Consider the following 18,513-nt stretch of genomic DNA (forward strand, 5'->3'; position numbering starts at 1 on the left):
AGGTGACCCTGCTCAAGAACCTGTGTGTGCAGGCTCCAGGGGACCTGCCTGGCATCACCTTCACAGGTAAGAGGACCACGGCAGCCACAGCCCGCAGCAGCAGCAACACCCTCCTCGTCTTGTTCTCTGGACCTGGGAGGTTCTGCTCCGGCTGCGATCTACCATGTTGCTCATCGGAACCTTAACAGAGCAGGGGAGTGTGGGGTGCCCAGTGCAGTGAGGTGTTCCCATTCTATTACCCAAGACATTGGTTTCTTTTTTTTTTTTTTTCTTTTTTTTCTTTTTTGGCTTTTTAGGGCCGCACTCTCAACATTTGGAGGTTTCCAGGCTAGGGGTCTAATTGGAGCTACAGCTGCCAGCCTACACCACAGCCACAGCCACAGCAGATCCAAGCTGCGTCTGCAACCTACACAGCTCACGGCAACGCCGGATCCTTAACCCGAAACCTCTTGGTTCCTAATTGGATTCATTTCTGCTACACCATGACGGGAACTCCTACCAAGACATTCTTTGCAAAAAGATTTTATTTGGAAATAGTTAAGATGTACAATAAGGCATGAAGACCAAAGGGTCAACAAATCTCCACACAGCCATCTCAGCTTAAGAAAGAAAATGTTGGGAGTTCCCGTTGTGGCATAGCAGAAACAAATCCAACTAGGATCCATGAGGACACGGGTTCAACCCCTGATCTCACTCAGTGGTTAAGGATCCAATGTTGCTGTGAGCTGTAGTGTAGGTCACGGACACAGCTCAGATCTGGCATTTCTGTAGGCCAGCAGCTGCAGCTCCGATTCGACCCCTAGCCTGGGATCTTCCATATGCCACTGGTTTGGCCCTAAAAAGCAAAAAAGCAAAAAAAAGAAGAAGAAAGAAAGAAAATGCTGCCCATTTCACCAAAGGCTCCTCCCCTGCCCTCCTGGGCTGTATACCCCACCCCGCCCCCACGCTGGAGTCATGGTCACTGCACTGTGGGGTTTATCACTCCTGTGCGCTTCTCCTGAGATGCAGCGTAGCACCACGAGCACGGACCAAGGTTTAAATCTCAGCTCTACCACTCACCGGCTGCTGGCCCTGGGCAAGTTACCCAACTGGCCCTCAGCGGTAACACGCAGGAAACTGGAGGATGAAGGGAGGGTAACAGCCCCTTACTGAGGGTTCTCTGAGGACTGAAGCCGACAGATGCAGAGAGCTGTTTAGGAGAGTGTCTGGCACACAGCAAGTGCATTCTGAGCGTTTGTATCAGTGACACTTGTTGAAGCTGGAAAGGCAGACCTGATTCAGGACCGTCTCGGCGGGACGCTGCCAAGGGATAACAGTGGGGAGCGAGATGGGGCTCAACCCAGGGCCAGGAGGGGTCAGAGGGTGGAAAACACCAAGAGGAAACGTCAGGTGCCAGCGGCTCTGGCTAAACCAACCTAACAGGACTCTGGCTGAAGGCAGGCCGGGGGGAGGGGTGCTAGTTAAACAGACCCAGCAGGGGTCCTGCTCAAACTACCTCTTATAGGGAAGGGCCCTGATGGGCCCAGAGAAGGTCCAGGAGCCTGAGTAAAATCTCTTCTCGGAAGCAACGCAAGTGTTTTAGGCGGATGAACAACAGCCAAGTCACATGGACTGAACCGTAGATAAGAAGTAAAGAAGGGATGAAGGAGGCAACACTCAGAGGCTGGGCCAGGAGACAACTTGGAGAGCGAGCTACGGCAGCGGTTCTCGGGTCGGAGAGCTAGGTCTCCGGTCCGGCCCTAAACCTCTCCCCTTAATCAGGGTCTCATGTTTGCACTGTTTGAAAAGTGTTAGGCACACAAATGCTGTTCATGCACAGCCATCCCAGCAATTTAAAAGTGCCACAGAGCAGCAATTAAAGGTGCTCCCTCCCTGCAGGCACAGGAGCCCTCGGGGTCTGGGGTCTGGTTCACAGAGGCAAGGAGGCCAGACCCAGAACCCCACTGGGTGCACACGCATGGGTGTGAGTGGCCCAGCAGAGGGACCTGGGCACTCTGTCTGCCGCACCAGCTCACAGCCCTGGAGGTGGTGGCAGCCTCCTGTGACTGGGCTGCAGCACTGACACTGAGCTCTGAGGGCCTCCTGACTCTTCCCTGGGAGCAGCTCCTATGCAGGGCCCGCCCAAGAGGGCACGACTCCCACCTCCCGCCCCAATTCCCTGCTTAAAACAGCTAGAGGGGTTTCTATACTCTTCGATTCAGCGCTGGTTGACAGCACCAATTTTGGGGGGGCCACACTATGGCATGCAGAAGCTCCTGGAGCCAGGGATCGAATCCACACCACAGCTGTGACAATGCCAGATCCTTAGCCCACTGCACCACCAGAGAACTCCTAGAGGCGTATTTTAAAAGTAACTTTTCATACGTAAATGTTAACCTAGAGGACACTTTCAGCCACACATTTCAACACGTCTTGGTTCTGAAACTTGGATGCATCTTAAAATTGCTGTAAAACTTTAAAACCAATTCCTTGTTTGCTCTCTGACTCCATCAATAAGACGTTATTAAATTAATGGTATGCCCGGAGTTCCTGTCGTGGCGCAGTGGAAACAAATCCGACGAGGAACCATGAGGTTGCGAGTTCAATCCCTGGCCTCACTCGGTGGGTTAAGGATCTGGTGTTGCTGTGAGCTGTGGTGTAGGTCACAGACATGGCTTGGATCTCCAATTGCTGTGGCTGTGGCGCAGGCCAGCAGCTGTAGCTCCGATTCGACCCCTAGACTGGGAACCTCCATATGCTGCGGGTGTGGCCCTGAAAAGACAACAGACAAAAAAATTAATTAATTAATGGTATGCCCTATAATTGATGTTATCTTAGAACTTAGAAGTTTTTGTACAATAAAACAGAATTTCTCTTATGTACAGACTCCACACAAGGACAAAAAAAGGAGGAAATATTTTAAAATCTTGCATTAATTCTAGCCATTTCAGAATATATACTCAAAGATTCAGTCTCTTAAAATTTTAAATTTACTTAAACATGTATGTTGACTGCCAATGTGGACTATGAAAGAGAACTATTCTCCTGTGCTGAAATAGTTATTCCAAGAAATAGTTTCATTATTACAATTACTCCTGCATTCTGTACAGCAACAAAGATTGTAGCGGGAAGTTCCCTTAGAACAAGGAGGTGCAAGCAGAAGACAGCCAGGACAACAAGCGTCCATCTGTTTTGTTTATCGGTAGTTCCCCCCCCACCCCCACCCCCCATGGGGTACAAAGCTGTGGCTTCTGGCCATCTATCACCATGGCAACTTTTGGAGCCCAACTCATTATCTACTAACTACAGTAACTTAGTGTCTGCTGCTAATGAGACATGCTATTTAGAGATATTTTCTATTCTAATGTATTACAGTTACCTCTCTAATTGTATTAAACTAAATTAAATGCTACTAACTGGCCAATATGAATGTTAAAGTAAAATTATTTTAATAATGCATACCAACAAAAGAATAATTTCATTAAATGGTTACCTTGGTTTGGTCTTTAGATTCTTCTACTGTGAGAAAATGTATTCATACAGACCAATATTTCTATGTTCTTTTTTTGGGCTGTACTTAGGATAGGCATGTGGAAATTCCTGGGCCAGGGATCAAACCTGAGCCACAGCAGTGACAACCAAAATCCTTAACCACTAGGCCACCAGGGAACTCCTCTAGGTTCTTTTAAACACTGGCCAGCTGATTCAGAAGTTTGAAACAGAAAATTTTGATAACAGTATATGTTAAAGCCAAGCAGCTAATATAGCTCAACATATATTGGCTTTTCTATAACCTTGTCAAAATGCACCATCCACTGAAATTCTCCGCCAATGTAGCAACACACCAGACAGACATGAAGGGTAAGCGAAGTCCGTGAGTGAAGAGCTTCTCAGTGCCTCACCTTCACCCTGACTCCTCTCTCCATGCAGCATCATCCCGAGCTGAACAAGCAGCAAATCCGAATCTCATAAAACACCGAGGTGTAGGTGGGACTCTGTCTCACCTGTGTTCTCCCTGTACGTTGCCTTGTGCAGGAGGGCTGTGTGCGTGTGTCTTAATACATTAATAAACTGTGGAAAGGAACTTATTTACAAAACACTAACAGACTCACAAACTTAAGGTTGCCTAAGGCATGAACTGGCAATTTGGAATTAACAGATAACAAAGACCTACCCTAGAGCACAGGAAACTATATTCAAGTGATCGGTGACCCATAACGGAAAAGAATCCGAAAAGGAAAACACATAGGTATAACGGAATCTCTTTTCGGTACACTTGAAACACTGTAAACCAACTACACTTCAATTTAAAACATAAATAAATTATGGAATAGCAATAATCTTGAGAAGGTGCAGAATCCCACAACCTGACCGAAGCGGGAGCCCAAGTTCACTGCTCCAACGTGTGGTCCCCTCCGTGGGAGCCCTTTGCCGCCTCTCTGCTCTCCTGGGCCCAGTGACGTCGTCATCCTTCAGAGCTCAAGAGAAGCATCACTCGGATGCCTCCTCTAATCCAGCCTATCCAGACTCCTCTGTTTTGTGCCCTTGTCAATCCGCGTCCCTCTCCTGCAGAGCAGGTCGTGACTGCGGCACTGTGACCGACATTTCCGGCCGTTCCGGTCAGACTATAGGCTCTGGGGGTGTGGGAAACACATCTACTTTTAAATCTTTTCCTCTCCACAGTGAACAGCACAGGGCCAGGCAAATAGTAGGTGTTTAATAAATACCTGCTGGATCAAATGGTTAGCAGGCCAGTAACTCTCCGAGTTCTGCCTGTTTTACGACCCATGACCCTTTCCTCCCACCCCACCACTGAGCTCAGCATCTGGAGGCTGAACTGTGCAGTGAGTGGTCTAACTGCACCTGCTACTTCCTGCCCTCTCTCCAGCTGTCTAGTCCATCTTCAACCTGGCACTTTCAGCCATCTCCCTTCCTCTCTCTCCTCTCTCTCTCTTTTTAGGGCCACACCTGCAACATGTTCCTGGGCGGCACTGGATCCTTAACCCACTGAGCGAGGCCAGGGATCGTACCTGCATCCTCATGGATACTACTGGGGTTCTTAATCCACTGAGCCACAACGGAATGCTTCAATGATTTCTAAGATCTAAACCTCACGATGTCACTCTCCCTCCTGAAACTCTCCAATAGCCGGAGAGTTTTGGTCGGATAGGCTGTGAAGAATGCTCAGTTCTCAGGGCCTGATGGACGATTTGGGGTGACTGGGGCATCCCTTCTCGTCCTGGTCTCCATAGCCAACTGAGGGGCTCACGGGAAAGGCGGCCCAGCTCTGCACGGACTTACTATCAATCAGTACTGTCCTTCCCCCAGTTTTCTCACTTATTTTAAAAAACAGGCCATCTTTTCTTATAGAAATATAAATATTGGATGAAAAGGTGATCAAATGAATGTAATTTAAATCTTTTCAGGTAGAAGATGTGGGATAAACAAAGCACAATACCCAGAACACTGTATTGCATTCGTTTGCTTACATATCCGTTTATTAACGTTGCTAACTCTTCCTGTTATCTCTGCTGCCTGAGAGGTACTTACAAACTGCTTATTAAATTAATTAGTGAAATAACCTGACAGCTCTAGGCAATGAAATGTGACTAATATTTAGCTCATTTATTAATGCAATCTTTAGTAGGGAGGTTAAAAGCTAGATAAAATGTGATTACAACTCAGGGTGCATCGTTTCTGATATAACTATAATCCAAGTAACTGCACAAAGAAGGGGAATGCCTGAGCTGTGCGGAAAGCTCAGCTGCAGTGATGAGGCTCTGTGTCCAGCTCCAGGGGCCCATTTATTCTCAGAAACGAATCCGAAGTAACAAAGCAGGTTACTCAGGAAGGAGTGGCAAAATATTTGAATAGGCATTTGCAAAGAAGCTACACAGATGGTGAAAAAGCTCACGAAAGTCACGTGCGACATCATCAGCCGTTCGGGAAACGCAAAGCAGAACCACGGCGCAAGAGCACGCCTACCAGAAAGGCCGCCGCTGTGAAGACTGACCTCCGCGTGCTGATGGGGATGCAGGAGGACCGTGAGACGCGAAGGTCACTTTGGGAAAGTTCTGCAGTTTCTTGAAAAGTTAAACATCCGTCTGTCATAAGACCCAGCCATTCTGATCCCACCCAAGAAAAACCTGAAGCATCTCTAGCCACACAGACTTGTACACGAATGTTCAGAGAAGCTTAACTCACCGTGGCTGAAAACTGTGCACAGATGGACAGATAAACACACCATGATACGTCCTAAGAACGGAACACTAGGTGGCACTGAAAGGGACTGACCTCCCAATGCAAACACGCCATGAGCCTCACGGGCATCATTACCCTGCGTGGAAGCGGCCAGGGGTGTAGACAGAGTGACTCCGTTCACGGAGTCCAGAAAACTTTCTGTCGTGACAAAGCAGACCAGTGTTCCCAGAGACGGGGGAGGGGAGGGAGTGACAGGAGTAGGGCCAGTATGGGTACAGGGGGTGCTGTGCCGCCGTCTGGACTGCGGGGATTGTTTCACAGGGATGCACATGCCAAAGCTGACCCAGCTGTTCTCTTTAAATAATGCGGTTTACTGTGTGTCGACTACAACCCAATAAAGCTGTTTAAAAAAAAAAGAAAACAAACAAAGAAAAAAGGTGATCTGAGCAGACAAATTATTTCTCAGAAAGTAGACTGCCAGCTTCCTTTAGAGCTATGAACTCTAACTTTCTCTAAACCTGGAGACTGTCTTGTGTTCAAGGTTTCAATGCAGCTACACTAAGCAGCGTGGGAGCTTTCCCTTTACCTGAGGCCTTGCAGAGCCCAGGAGGATGCAGCTGCGGGGCTCAGAACACAGCAGCAGTGCGTGGCTTACTCCTCATCGTTGGCTTTACTTTCTTTCCTCTAATATTTGATCAAGAAAGAACATATGTATACATATGCTTTCTTAGGTTCCTCCCCCCATAACGTATGTTTTACCATTTTATTTTATTTTATTTATTTATTTATTTGTCTTTTTAGGGCTGCACCTGTGGCACATGAAGGTTCCCAGGCTAGGGGTAAAATGGGAGCTGCAGCCACAGCAACCTGGGATCTGAGCCACACCTGCGACCTACACATAGCTCTCGGCAACGCCCGGCCCTCAACCCACTGAGCCAGGCCAGGGATCAAATCCACGTCCTCATGGATACTAGCTGGGTTCATTAGCGTTGAGCCACAATAGGAACTCCTGTTTACCCTTTTAAATTGCCCACATATTTACGGGGAAAATACCACATCTTAATACACTTTCTTTTCCTCCCATGGGAAAAACATTCATGCGTTTATTGTATCTTCCTCGCCCCAGAGATTTAACAGTAAAATTAAATAAACATAGAGCAACATGGCTCAAGAATGATACAACTGGTATTTAAAACCCTGTAAGATACCATCCCGTAATAATGATCCCTCAAATAATAACCCTTAGGAATTTCTTACAGCCTTATTTGAAAATGTCCTAAGGTACTTCAAATGAACAGTCATACGGTTCTGAAGCTATACGACGTCTATGTCTTAGTCCCTTCACACAACAGCAGAAAAAAATAGACAACTGACAACCAGAAGATGAGGGTTCTAGTTCTAGTCCTGCTACTAACTAGCTGTCAAAACTTGTACAAAATCATTTAACCTCTTTGAATTTCATTTCCCTTCTAACATAGGAATTAGACAATCTCTAAGAATTCTTCGAGCGCTAAGATTTTATTAATTTTGTAGACAGGAAAAATAAAATGCCATACTTTATATTGTGCTAAGCATGCTGAGTAGACTTTTTTAGCTGCTGCTTTTTTTTTTTTTTTTTTTTGTCTTTTTGCTATTTCTTGGGCCGCTCCCTCGGCATAGGGAGGTTCCCAGGCTAGGGGTTGAATCGGAGCTGTAGCCACCGGCCTACGCCAAAGCCACAGCAATGCGGGATCTGAGCCGCATCTGCAACCTGCACCACAGCTCACGGCAACGCCGGATCATTAACCCACTGAGCAAGGGCAGGGATCGAACCCGCAACCTCATGGTTTCTAGTCGGATTCGTTAACCACTGTGCCACGACGGGAACTCCTTTTTTTTTTTTTTTTTAGCTGCTGCTTTTTTGGAGGAGGGTCTTTTTTGTCTTTTCAGGGCCACACCCGCGGCATATGGAGGTTCCCAAGCTAGGGGTCTAATCGGAGCTGTAGCTGCCGGCCTACGCCACAGCCACAGCAACACCAGATCCTTAACCCACTGAGCGAGGCCAGGGATTGAACCCGCAACCTCAGGGTTCCTAGTCGGATTCGTTAACCACTGATCCACGACGGGAGCTCCAGCTGCTGCTTTTAGGAATAATCCATATTTGCTCTGGTTTTGTGGATAGAAACGTGAATGCAAGCAAATCCAAGGCATCGGGCCAACTTTATCACACAGCATCACTCGGGAAAACACAGATCTGCTGCTTCGTACGGACTGCTGATTACTGTGCTGAGACCCTCAAAGGCCAGGCCAACAGCAGTCAGCTGCTCAGCCGAGGAAGAGAGCCACCGAATGGCTGAACTGCGGCAACGTGGGCTCATTTCTGTTTGTTTTTGTCTGTGGCTGACTATGAAATTGGTAGGCATGGTTTAACCTCAAATTCTCACTACCTTTCATTCATGTTGGGAACAGCTTTATAAATACATGTTTAGAATGAGCCTCACTTGTAGGACAGTAAGTGACCCCAGCACAAGGCTGCAGAAAGAATATGCTTTCCACTGATTGACATTAACAAAAGCATATAAAAGTTTGCTTAAAATTAGCAAATAATAACTCTGCATGTGTGGTGAAGCTGATGCCTGAATGCAAAACTTATAGTCCTTTTCAAGCAAGATTAGGAAACTAATTAAAATGTATGAATTTTTAAAAGTATATGACTCAAAACCATGAATCATTAATCACATGGAGTTTGAGCCATATTGGGTCATCAAGATATTTGCTTTTATACATGATATAATTAACTTTGAGCTTTTTGTATGAAAACTTATCTTTCTATTTTATGAACTTGAGAAAATCTGGCTAAAACTCTAAATTAAATTCATTTCACATTTATGAATATTATTACAGTTAATCCTAAAAAAAGAAAAAAGAAAAAAAAAAAACCTTTAAATCCATGGGAAAAAAACCCAGAAGATGATATGGAAAAGTTAGGCTCATAAGGTCGTCACATCACATATAAAGCTATTATCGTCTCTGCTTCATATAAAGAACAGAGATTACTAATTACCAAAGCAAAGCCATCATAATGGGTCCAACGCCTAGACACTAGCTATCGCCCAGCAGGGACAGATCACACGTCATGGTGTTTGGAAAGAGGGTTGTATCTGACTCCCCTCCCCCCAGCCATGAGAGCATCTAGGGTCTCCCGAAGGCATGGCGTTCAGCAGCCTCTTTCACTGGTTAGGATGCAAAGACAATGCTTGGCAGAATATACAAAGGACTACTTTGTTTCTCAGTGGGCTTATACAGAGGGTTTCAAGTTGCTTAGTGCAGCTCCTTGAGGGGCAGGGATGGGAAGGGTTTAATTAGCGGAAGCAGCAGAGAGACTATAGAAGACACATGCTTATGCATTTATTCATAAAGAGATGCTTTCAAGGATGGTCAACAAAATGCTAACTGGTAAATATCTCAAGAGGAAGGCATTTCGAGGGAACGTTAACTTCTTTGTAGACAATGAGAAAATATTACCTATACCACCCAAGGCTGAAAGCACTGCAGGGAAGGTTCCCGTCATAGAAACATGCTCAGGTTCCTCAGGCGTGCAGGACGTCACTCCCACCCCACCCCCCAAGGGTTTGCACACTCAGGGTACAGGAGGAGAAGGAACTGGTGACAGGAGAGGGCGAACCCACTATTTGAATAAAAGTCTCCAGAGCTGAAGGAAGCAGAAGAAACACGCTCTCTGCTGAGCTCAGGGCGGCCGCTGCACATCAATGCTGGTGGTGCAGCGTTTGCCACGGACCCACGCGCTTGCCCGAATCTCAAAACAAAAAGACAATGACCTTAACAGAGGAACTGCACGTCAGGATTTGAAAAAACAGGGACAGGAGGTGCTGTCGTGGCTCAGTGATTGGCGAACCCGACTAGTATCCAGGAGGACACGGGTTTGATCCCTGGCCTCTCTCAGTGGGTTAAGGATCTGGCGTTGCTGTGAGCTGTGGTGTAGGTCGCAGAAGTGGCTCAGATCCTGAGTTGCTGTGGCTGTGGGGTAGGGGCAGCTGCAGCTCCGACTCCATATGCCGCAGGTGAGACCCCAAAAGACAAACAAAAAAACCAAAAACAGACACAAAATTTTATTTTATAAAGCAGAATGTTTAGACACCTCGTTTTCAGATTGGAATGGGGGGAGAAGCATGCTATATATTAGCTTAAGCAGACGAAACAATTTCTAGTGAGAGTCAGTTTGTGTGTGTGTGTGTGTGTCTTTTTAGGGCTGCACCCGTGGCATATGGAGGTTCCCAGGCTAGGGGTCGAACTGGAGCTGTAGCTACTGGCTTACACCACAGCCACAGCCATGCCAGATTCGAGCAGTCTTTGACCTACACCACAGCTCATGGCAACGATGGATCCTTAACCCACTGAGCGGGGCCAGGGATCGAACCTGCGTCCTAATGGATGCTAGTCAGGTTGGTTAACTGCTGAGCCACAACGGGAACTCTGAGAGTCAGTTCTTCACTTGTCTTTTTTTTTGGTGTCTTTTTATCTTTTTAGGGTCGCACCAGCGGCATATGGAGGTTCAACAGGCTAAGGGTCTAATCGGAGCTACAGCCGCTGGCCTTCACCACAGCCACAGCAACTCCAGATCTGAGCCTCGTCTGTGACCTACACCACAGCTCACAGCAAAGCTGGATCCTCAAACCACTGAGGGAGGCCAGGGATCGAACCCACAACCTCATGGTTCCTAGTCGGATTCATTTCCACTGTGCCACGACGGGAACTCTGTTCACTTGCCTTTTAAATGAAGATTCACAGTTCAAGCTCAATAATTAGAGTCAGATATAAAAAACTTTTTAAGCATAATTATGCTACAATGAAGACTGTTCGATCAAGAATGGATCGGGCAAGTTAATCTCTAGGAGAAAGCAGAAAGGTATAATATACGTACTTCTATAACACACAGAGTTCTCTGCAAATGTTTAAAATAAATCAACATTTAAAGAGGTTAAGTTTCAGTTACTGAGAAAATTAGGTCAAAGGGAACGCTAAATAGTGGGAACACTGCTTTACGAACACGGCTACGTGTTGCTGTGTCATATCGCAGAGCAAGGAAATTCCCAACTGATTTGGTCTCGTTTGCACTAGTCATCAAGATGAAGGCAACCGCACATCTTTCTACTCAGTTATCTGCGTCCATGCGCTCTGCGGGTTACCAAGCAACCGCAGCCCCTCTGTCGCTCCTCGAGTCACTCGTATACTCTTTCCTGCTCTAACTCAGGGCCCTGAGTCTTCCGGTGCCGCCCTGAGGTGAGAGAGGGGTTCCCCAGCCTCTGGAGATTCTGAAGTGGGTCGTCGTTGGCGTCGGCTCTGGCCAGGAAGTCAGAGACCTGGCTCTGGAGTCAGAGGCAGGACGGACCCGGCTCTGCCACTCGGTAGCTCCGTGGCCTTGGCTAAGCTGCCATACCTTTCTGAACATCCCTTTCCTGATGCAGGCTTTTTAGGAAGCAGGGCAGGCCCCTAGATACAGTAAAGGCTCACTGCGGGTGTCTGTGTGCCTGTCCTGGACGCTGCGTGTGCACCAGCTACGCAGTCTGGGGGGCCTCGGGCAGACTCCCAGCTTCCGCGCACTCGTGTGGCCGCTGCGCCATCAACAGCGGGAGCCAATCAACGTACAGGGTCTGTGCGGAGGCAGGTGCCAACGCGGGGCCAGCCTCAGGCCTCCTGCCTGTGCCCACAGCGCTAGGAGCTGGGGGTGTGAGAGCGCAGGTAACACAGCCCCCCCGTCAGCCACACAGAGTGGGGCAGCGGAAAGATGCGAAAACGCCAGAAGGTCAGAAAGGTAGGTCTGTGCTCTGTGGGCGCACCAGTGCTATTCCCACAATCTAGCTTAACCCTCAGTCAGGCTCAGCTGCGTTACTTCACACACGTGGCCAGTCAGAAACCCGCACCACCATCCTGCAGGCAGTTACCTTTGATTGGAACCAGTAATAATGCAGAGGACGAGGAAAATTCAGATCTTGGTGCTGCGAAGACTTATTAATGAATTATCTAGCAGCAGAACGCAAAAGGCACTTTGTGGTCTCGAAGGACCCTTTCGGTCATCACGACCTTCTGTTCTGAGGCTAGTTACAGTCGACACAGTTATGGAGCAGGATTTTAGAGAAGATAAAAGGAGGAGATAAAACCCAGTAGAATCCGAAGTCAGCCATGAAAACACTCAACCAACGGTAACAGAAAACAGTAACTCTGTGCAGGGTGATAGGACAATGTAATCCATGATCACTATAAAACCACAAGCAATTTGTTACTATTTCAAGAGAAAACAATTACAGTGACAGTGACAACAGAACATAGCTGGTATTGAATCAAGTTGTAAAAACTTCGCAATTTTTTTTTTAAGGTAAATGGATGATTGAGAGCAATGATTCTATTTTTTTTTCCTTTTTTGGGGGGGGCATGCATGACAGGCAGAAGTTACCCGGCCAGGGACTGAACCCACTGCCACAGCAATGATAATGCCAGGTCCTTAACCCCCTTAAGCACCAGGGGACTCCACTAAGTTTGTACTTTTATTTTATTTATTTATTTATTTTTTGGTCTTTTTTGCTATTTCTTGGGCCGATCCCGCGGCATATGGAGGTTCCCAGGCTAGGGGTCTCATCGGAGCTGTAGCTGCCGGCCTACGCCAGAGCCACAGCAACTCGGGATCCGAGCCGTGTCTGCAACCTACACCACAGCGCACAGCAACGCCGGATAGTTAACCCACTGAGCAAGGGCAGGGACCGAACCCGCAACCTCATGGTTCCTAGTTGGATTCGTTAACCACTGCACCACGACGGGAACTCCTAATTTTGTACTTTTAAATGAATAAGAAATCACTATTTCTTTTCTTTTCTTTTTTTTTTTTTTGTCTTTTTGTCTTTTTTGTTGTTGTTGCTATTTCTTGGGCCGCTCCCGTGGCATATGTAGGTTCCCAGGCTAGGGGTTGAATCGGAGCTGTAGCCGCCGGCCTACGCCAGAGCCACAGCAACGCGGGATCCGAGCCGCGTCTGCAACCTACACCACAGCTCACGGCAACGCCAGATCGTTAACCCACTGAGCAAGGGCAGGGACCGAACCCGCAACCTCATGGTTCCTAGTCGGATTCGTTAACTACTGCGCCACGACAGGAACTCCTGCTTTTGTTTTTCTTTTTCGGCTGCACCCATGGCATATGGAAGTTCCTGGGCCAGGGAGCAAATCTGAGGCAGAGCTGCAACCTATACCACACCTGCAGCAACTCCAGATCCCTAACCCACTGCACCCGGCCACAGATCGAACCAGGGCCTCCACAAGCCGGATCATTAACCCACTTCACCAAAGCAGGAACGCCTGGATTCTTTGTTTTTAACCACCAGTTAAAACAAGTCATCTTCACCATAAACTTCAACACTGCCATAAAATGTATCCCCCACAAGTAAAATAAACTTACCTTTGGTTTTTTGATCAGCAGCCTGAAAAAAAAAAAAAGAGAGAGAAATTCTTTAGGAATAATGTGTAGAATGTCAGCTTGATGAAAGCTTACGAGCAGACTTTAATACTGGAAACTTTAAAAACAAGTTTCTGCCCCATTAATTTATTAAAATTGATTACTGGGAAAAGTGTATAATTCTCTACGTGCTATTAGTTATGTGTCAATATTGATCTAAAGGCAAAAAAAAAATCTATCTGGAAGCTCACTTGAGCTCTATATTTTAATACAGACTAAAAGGTATACGGTTTTAACTATAAGGTGCGTTAAATTAGGCAAGAACAAAACAAGCAGCACACCTCGGTACATGAAGTGACCTTCAAGTCAAGCACAACGGTGAGATTTACACCGGGACTTTAAATTCAGTATTTGTTAGTAGGAGTTGTAAAAGAACACCCACAAAAATTAATTCTAGCTTCTCGGAGAACGTCGGTTAAACGGCCCTTGGACAGGGCTGCTCTGGACAGTGGACGGTAGAAGAGCACGGATACTGCTCTTTACTGCCAACGACTAAAATCACAGTCCTTCAAAACACTCTCTAATATTTCTAGTTCCTTAAGGAAGACATTCCGCGGCTGTCACCCTTTATCTACGTCACTAGCCCTCCAGGCTGAGCTACCGAATCTGGAAAGTAATAAAGGGAACCTCGCTAAGGGAACGGCTGTGACAGCTCAGGGAGGCACAGCGTGATGAGACAGAGGGACAAGGAACGAAGAACTCCAGGCAAACCTTTTTCTGAGCACCTTCCTTCTTTTTCTTTTCTTCCTGCTTTTTCTTTTTCTTTTCTTCCATCAAACGTTCCTCTTTTTGTGTTTCTTGTTCTTTCTCCCTATTAAAATTAGAGGAAAGTGGAATTAATATAATGTCCATGTTGGATCAAAAAAAGAAAACGCATGAGCTGCATTAAGGTTTAGGTCAGAGTTTCACACGCGGTGTAAAGAAGGACCCTCCGAGGGGTTCTGTGCAGTCATTCGCGTCACCACAGGCTCCGCTCCTCTAAGCACGAGGGCAGGTGGCTCGGACACGTGTGGGTCATTCACTTGGCCCACATCTGCTGAACGCCCACCTCCTACCAGGCAGTGTACTGGGCACCAAGGGTACAAAGTCAGAAAGACACAGTTCCTGCAGTCCAGCCCAGCCAGCATTTTCTTTTTTTCTTTTTCTTTTCTTGCTTTTTAGGGCTGCACCCACAGCATATGGAAGTTCCCAGGCTACAAGTTGAATCAGAGATACAGCTGCTCACCTACACCAGAGCCACAGCAACGTGCGATCTGAGCCACATCTGTGACCTACACCACAGCTCACAGTGCTGCTCAGGGACCACCATCACCAGAATCTACCTAGTAAAGTGTGGCTTTGTGGGTCCCACCCCATCAAAAGTGAAGGTTCCTGGGTCCCACCCCATCAAAAGTGAAGGTTCCTGGGTCCCACCCCATCAAAAGTGAAGGTTCCTGGGTCCCACCCCATCAAAAGTGAAGGTTCCTGGGTCCCACCCCATCAAAAGTGTAGGTTCCTGGGTCCAACTCCATTAAGTATAGATTCCTGGGCCCCATCCAACCAAAAGTGAAGGTTCCTGGGTCCCACCCCATCAAAAGTGTAGGTTCCTGGGTCCCACCCTATCAAAAGTGTAGGTTCCTGGGTCCCACCCCATTAAGTGAGGTTCCTGGGCCCCACCCTTTTAAGTACAGATGCCTGGGTCCCACCCTAGCCCAACCAAATCAGTCTTGGGAGGGGATGCTTATGTACACACTTTCCATTTGTTTGACAAGCCAATGGTTTTTTAAACAATGATCCCTGCACGGCACAGGGAGCCACGATAAGGGCACAGTGGATGTGGCACAGAGCCATGCTGGAAGAGACAGCCCGTGAGCTATGGCTTACATCCTGCAGACCTGTCTGGTTGGGACAGGGTGTGGTGTCAGTTATCCGTTTACTGCCTGGAGCTTGGGTCACCCTTTAGCACTCACTCTGCAGTAACCAACAGCTGTCCCCCCCACAAATGCAATGCGGAGGTGTCCCAGAGAAGGGTGCTAGGAGGATCTGCAGGAGGAAGGCACTGTCCCACAGTCTCTGGCTGCTCTGTGCATCGGGGCGGGGCAAGCACGCGGCTCTCAGGGCTCTTGGTGAGGACCCCAGCTGTGGGCCCACAAAGGGCAGTCTCTTAGCAACCTTGTAGCTCTGGCTTGATCAAGGGTCACCTTGCCATGATACTGTCACCACTACAGGCACCCACTGCTCACTCCTCTCCCACACTAGTCTCTGTGGTCCTCTCCCAGCGACATGGCTATAACCCTTCTGATGGGGATGCCACATGCCCCGTGCCCATGATGCTTACATTCCTACCTCCTCTGCACACCTGTGCACTGGCCACCAAATGCAGTCTGGCACCAGGAGGGCCACCACAAGGGCTCCTGTGAGCCTGAGCACCGGGCTACCGGCTGTGGCTTTCCCAGGGTGGAGGCTCACTCTCGGTGACCAGCAGTCCTTCCCCGGCCCCAGGAGGGGCCAGCTTCCAGCAGTCCTTCCTCAGCCCTGGCTAGCATGCAGTTTAATTTCTCGAGAATAAACTCTCCCTGTTTACATCACCACGTGACTTCTACCTCCCGAGAGGGCCCATATGCATACAGGTGGGAAGGAGGGCTTGACCGACCAGCAGAAGGAATATTACACACACAATAAAGCCTCAGCAGAATGTCACTGTCCACACGTCGCTGCTGTTTATTAATTTTGGAGTTTGTTTTTAATTTGTAAATGTGACTTACATAAACTACTAAATGCACAAGGAATCTCAACCTGGTGTCAGTCTGTCCATATTTGAGTATCACCGTAATAAAAATGAGTTAAATCAACATGGGGCGGGGAAGGGGGGTGGGACGGACTTAGACTCCTCCTTTCAAAGGGTGGTTCTTGGCTGCTCATCTGAATCACCTGGGGGAGGTGTCTTATGGGGCAGAGGGTTAAGGATCCCATGTTGTCACTGAAGGAGCTGGGGTCACTGCTGTGGTGCGAGTTCAGTCCCTGACCAAGGAACTTCCATATACCAGGGGTGCAGCCATGGGAAGGGAAAAAAAAAGAGGAACCACCTGGAAAGTTTTAAAAACCTCCAATGCCAAGGCTGCAACCCTTTTTGGTGAAACCTCTGGGCACACAACTCAGACATCAGCAGTTTCAAAAGCTTCCTGATGACTCCAACGATCAGCCAGGGCTGAGAAACTTTTTAAAAGGTCAGAACATTTACCAAGCTTGGAAGGTGATTATTATTCACGGTCTTAGGTGACATCTTTTCGGAGTATTTTCATGTTAAAAGGTGCAGAGACACTAAGGGACCTTATTCAAATAGTCTTGCACGTTACAGGCCAGCTCTCCTCTGAGTGCTGGGTTGGTGCTGTAATCACCACACTGCTGCCGCATGTCTAGGGAAGAAGGGAACACGATGCACCCCAGGGAATGCAGTGGCTGCCCGCCTCTACCGTTATCTTTTCTTAATCTAGAGCATAATGACCGCCCTAAATTATCTTCAGATCTTGAACTTAATAAAGTAGGCAAGCAGAGCTAGCTACATTGTAAAAAGGTGATCTACAGAAGATGGCATAAAAATGATTTCTTAATTTTATTACTCTGAAAATTAAATTAATTAGAACCATCTATTCTCCCAGCAGTACAGTTACGGTTTTACTGTGCCAGTAAAATAAAATGCTGTAAATAAAAGAGTCCATGCAGCCATGCGATATCTTACCCTTCCCTGCCGGAACTCATGTTTCTATGACAAAGCACAATTCAAGTGCATAAACTTTAAAAAAGTTTTATCTAGTTTCTTCCTAACTAGCACTGATTTCTTCTGCCGCTAACTCCTGGTGTACAATTTCTGCCAAATTAACTTTTTCATTAATAATTTTAAAAAACCAACATTAAATCTTGATTTTATTTTATGTTTATTTTTGGCTGTGCCTGCAGCATGTGGAAGTTCCTGGGCCAGGGATCAAACCCATGCCAGAGGAGCGACCCAAGCTACCGCAGTGACAATGCTGGATCTGTAAGCTGCTGTGCCACAAGGGAACTCCTTGTTTTTATTTACAGAGTAGTACATGCTCATAGGAAAACATAAACAGTACAACCAAAAGACAGACTCTTCCTTCTTCAGTGCCCAGGCTCTGTCCTCGGAGCTAACAGGTTAACAGTTTATCATTCCCTCTTAAGACTATGTAGTTGTGTGCCTTTAAAAATGCTGGGCTCCCTATTCCTTGACATCCATCTGAGACATCAACGATTCAGTCTTTAAGGATGGCTGTGGATTTGGCTCTTCAGGACCCTTATCTCCCATCCCACCCCGACCTTAGGTCAAAACAGTGACGCCACTTGCTTTAGCACCATGTCAATGTTTGCGGCAGAGCTGGGTAGTGCGTGAGGACATTTAACTTCTTGTGAGCTGCTTTTTTCCAGAGTCCCTAACCGTTCCTCTTGGACTCTCTCCCATACAGAGATTCTATTTTTGTTTTTTACACAGCCACCCTCTTCTAGTTTAAAAACATGAACCCTGTCCTCAACTGCATGCCCCAAACTCCCTTCCCGAGCCTTCAGTCTAGCTCCCTCTGGGCTGGGAGCACTCTGCTGGACTTTTCTAAAACCGTCTGGTTGTTTTATTTTATTTATTTTTTTTAGGTCCACACATGTGGCATATGGAGGTTCCCAGGATAGGGGTCGAATCAGAGCTGTAGCTGCCGGCCTAACCACAGCCACAGCAACGCAGATCTGAGCCACATCTGTGACCTACACCACAGCTCACGGCAACGCCAGATCCTTCACTCACTGAGCGAGGCCAGGGATTGAACCCGCAACCTCAGGGTTCCTAG

At 47.4% G+C, this 18,513-nt stretch overlaps 1 protein-coding gene across 12 annotated transcripts in view; it reads right to left on the reverse strand.

Annotated features, from left to right (window-relative positions):
• The window catches only part of TNRC6C (trinucleotide repeat containing adaptor 6C), a 141,485-nt gene that overhangs the window by 74,488 nt on the left and 48,484 nt on the right, over positions 1 to 18,513 (reverse strand). For all 12 annotated transcript variants that reach the window (XM_021066535.2, XM_021066531.2, XM_084983451.1 and 9 more), the window contains exons 2-3: positions 14,393 to 14,492; positions 13,625 to 13,646 (exon numbers count right to left, since the gene is read on the reverse strand). In XM_021066535.2, coding sequence (XP_020922194.2) covers positions 13,625 to 13,646; positions 14,393 to 14,455 — 85 coding nt within the window. In that variant the 5' untranslated portion in view covers positions 14,456 to 14,492. The remainder of the gene's footprint in view (positions 1 to 13,624; positions 13,647 to 14,392; positions 14,493 to 18,513) is intronic.

This window comes from Sus scrofa, chromosome 12, assembly GCF_054392235.1.
Source record: "Sus scrofa isolate SSC_HxYL_T2T_F1_AM1 chromosome 12, Sscrofa_HxYL_maternal_Yorkshire_Landrace_v2.0, whole genome shotgun sequence".
Lineage (NCBI taxonomy): Eukaryota > Metazoa > Chordata > Mammalia > Artiodactyla > Suidae > Sus > Sus scrofa.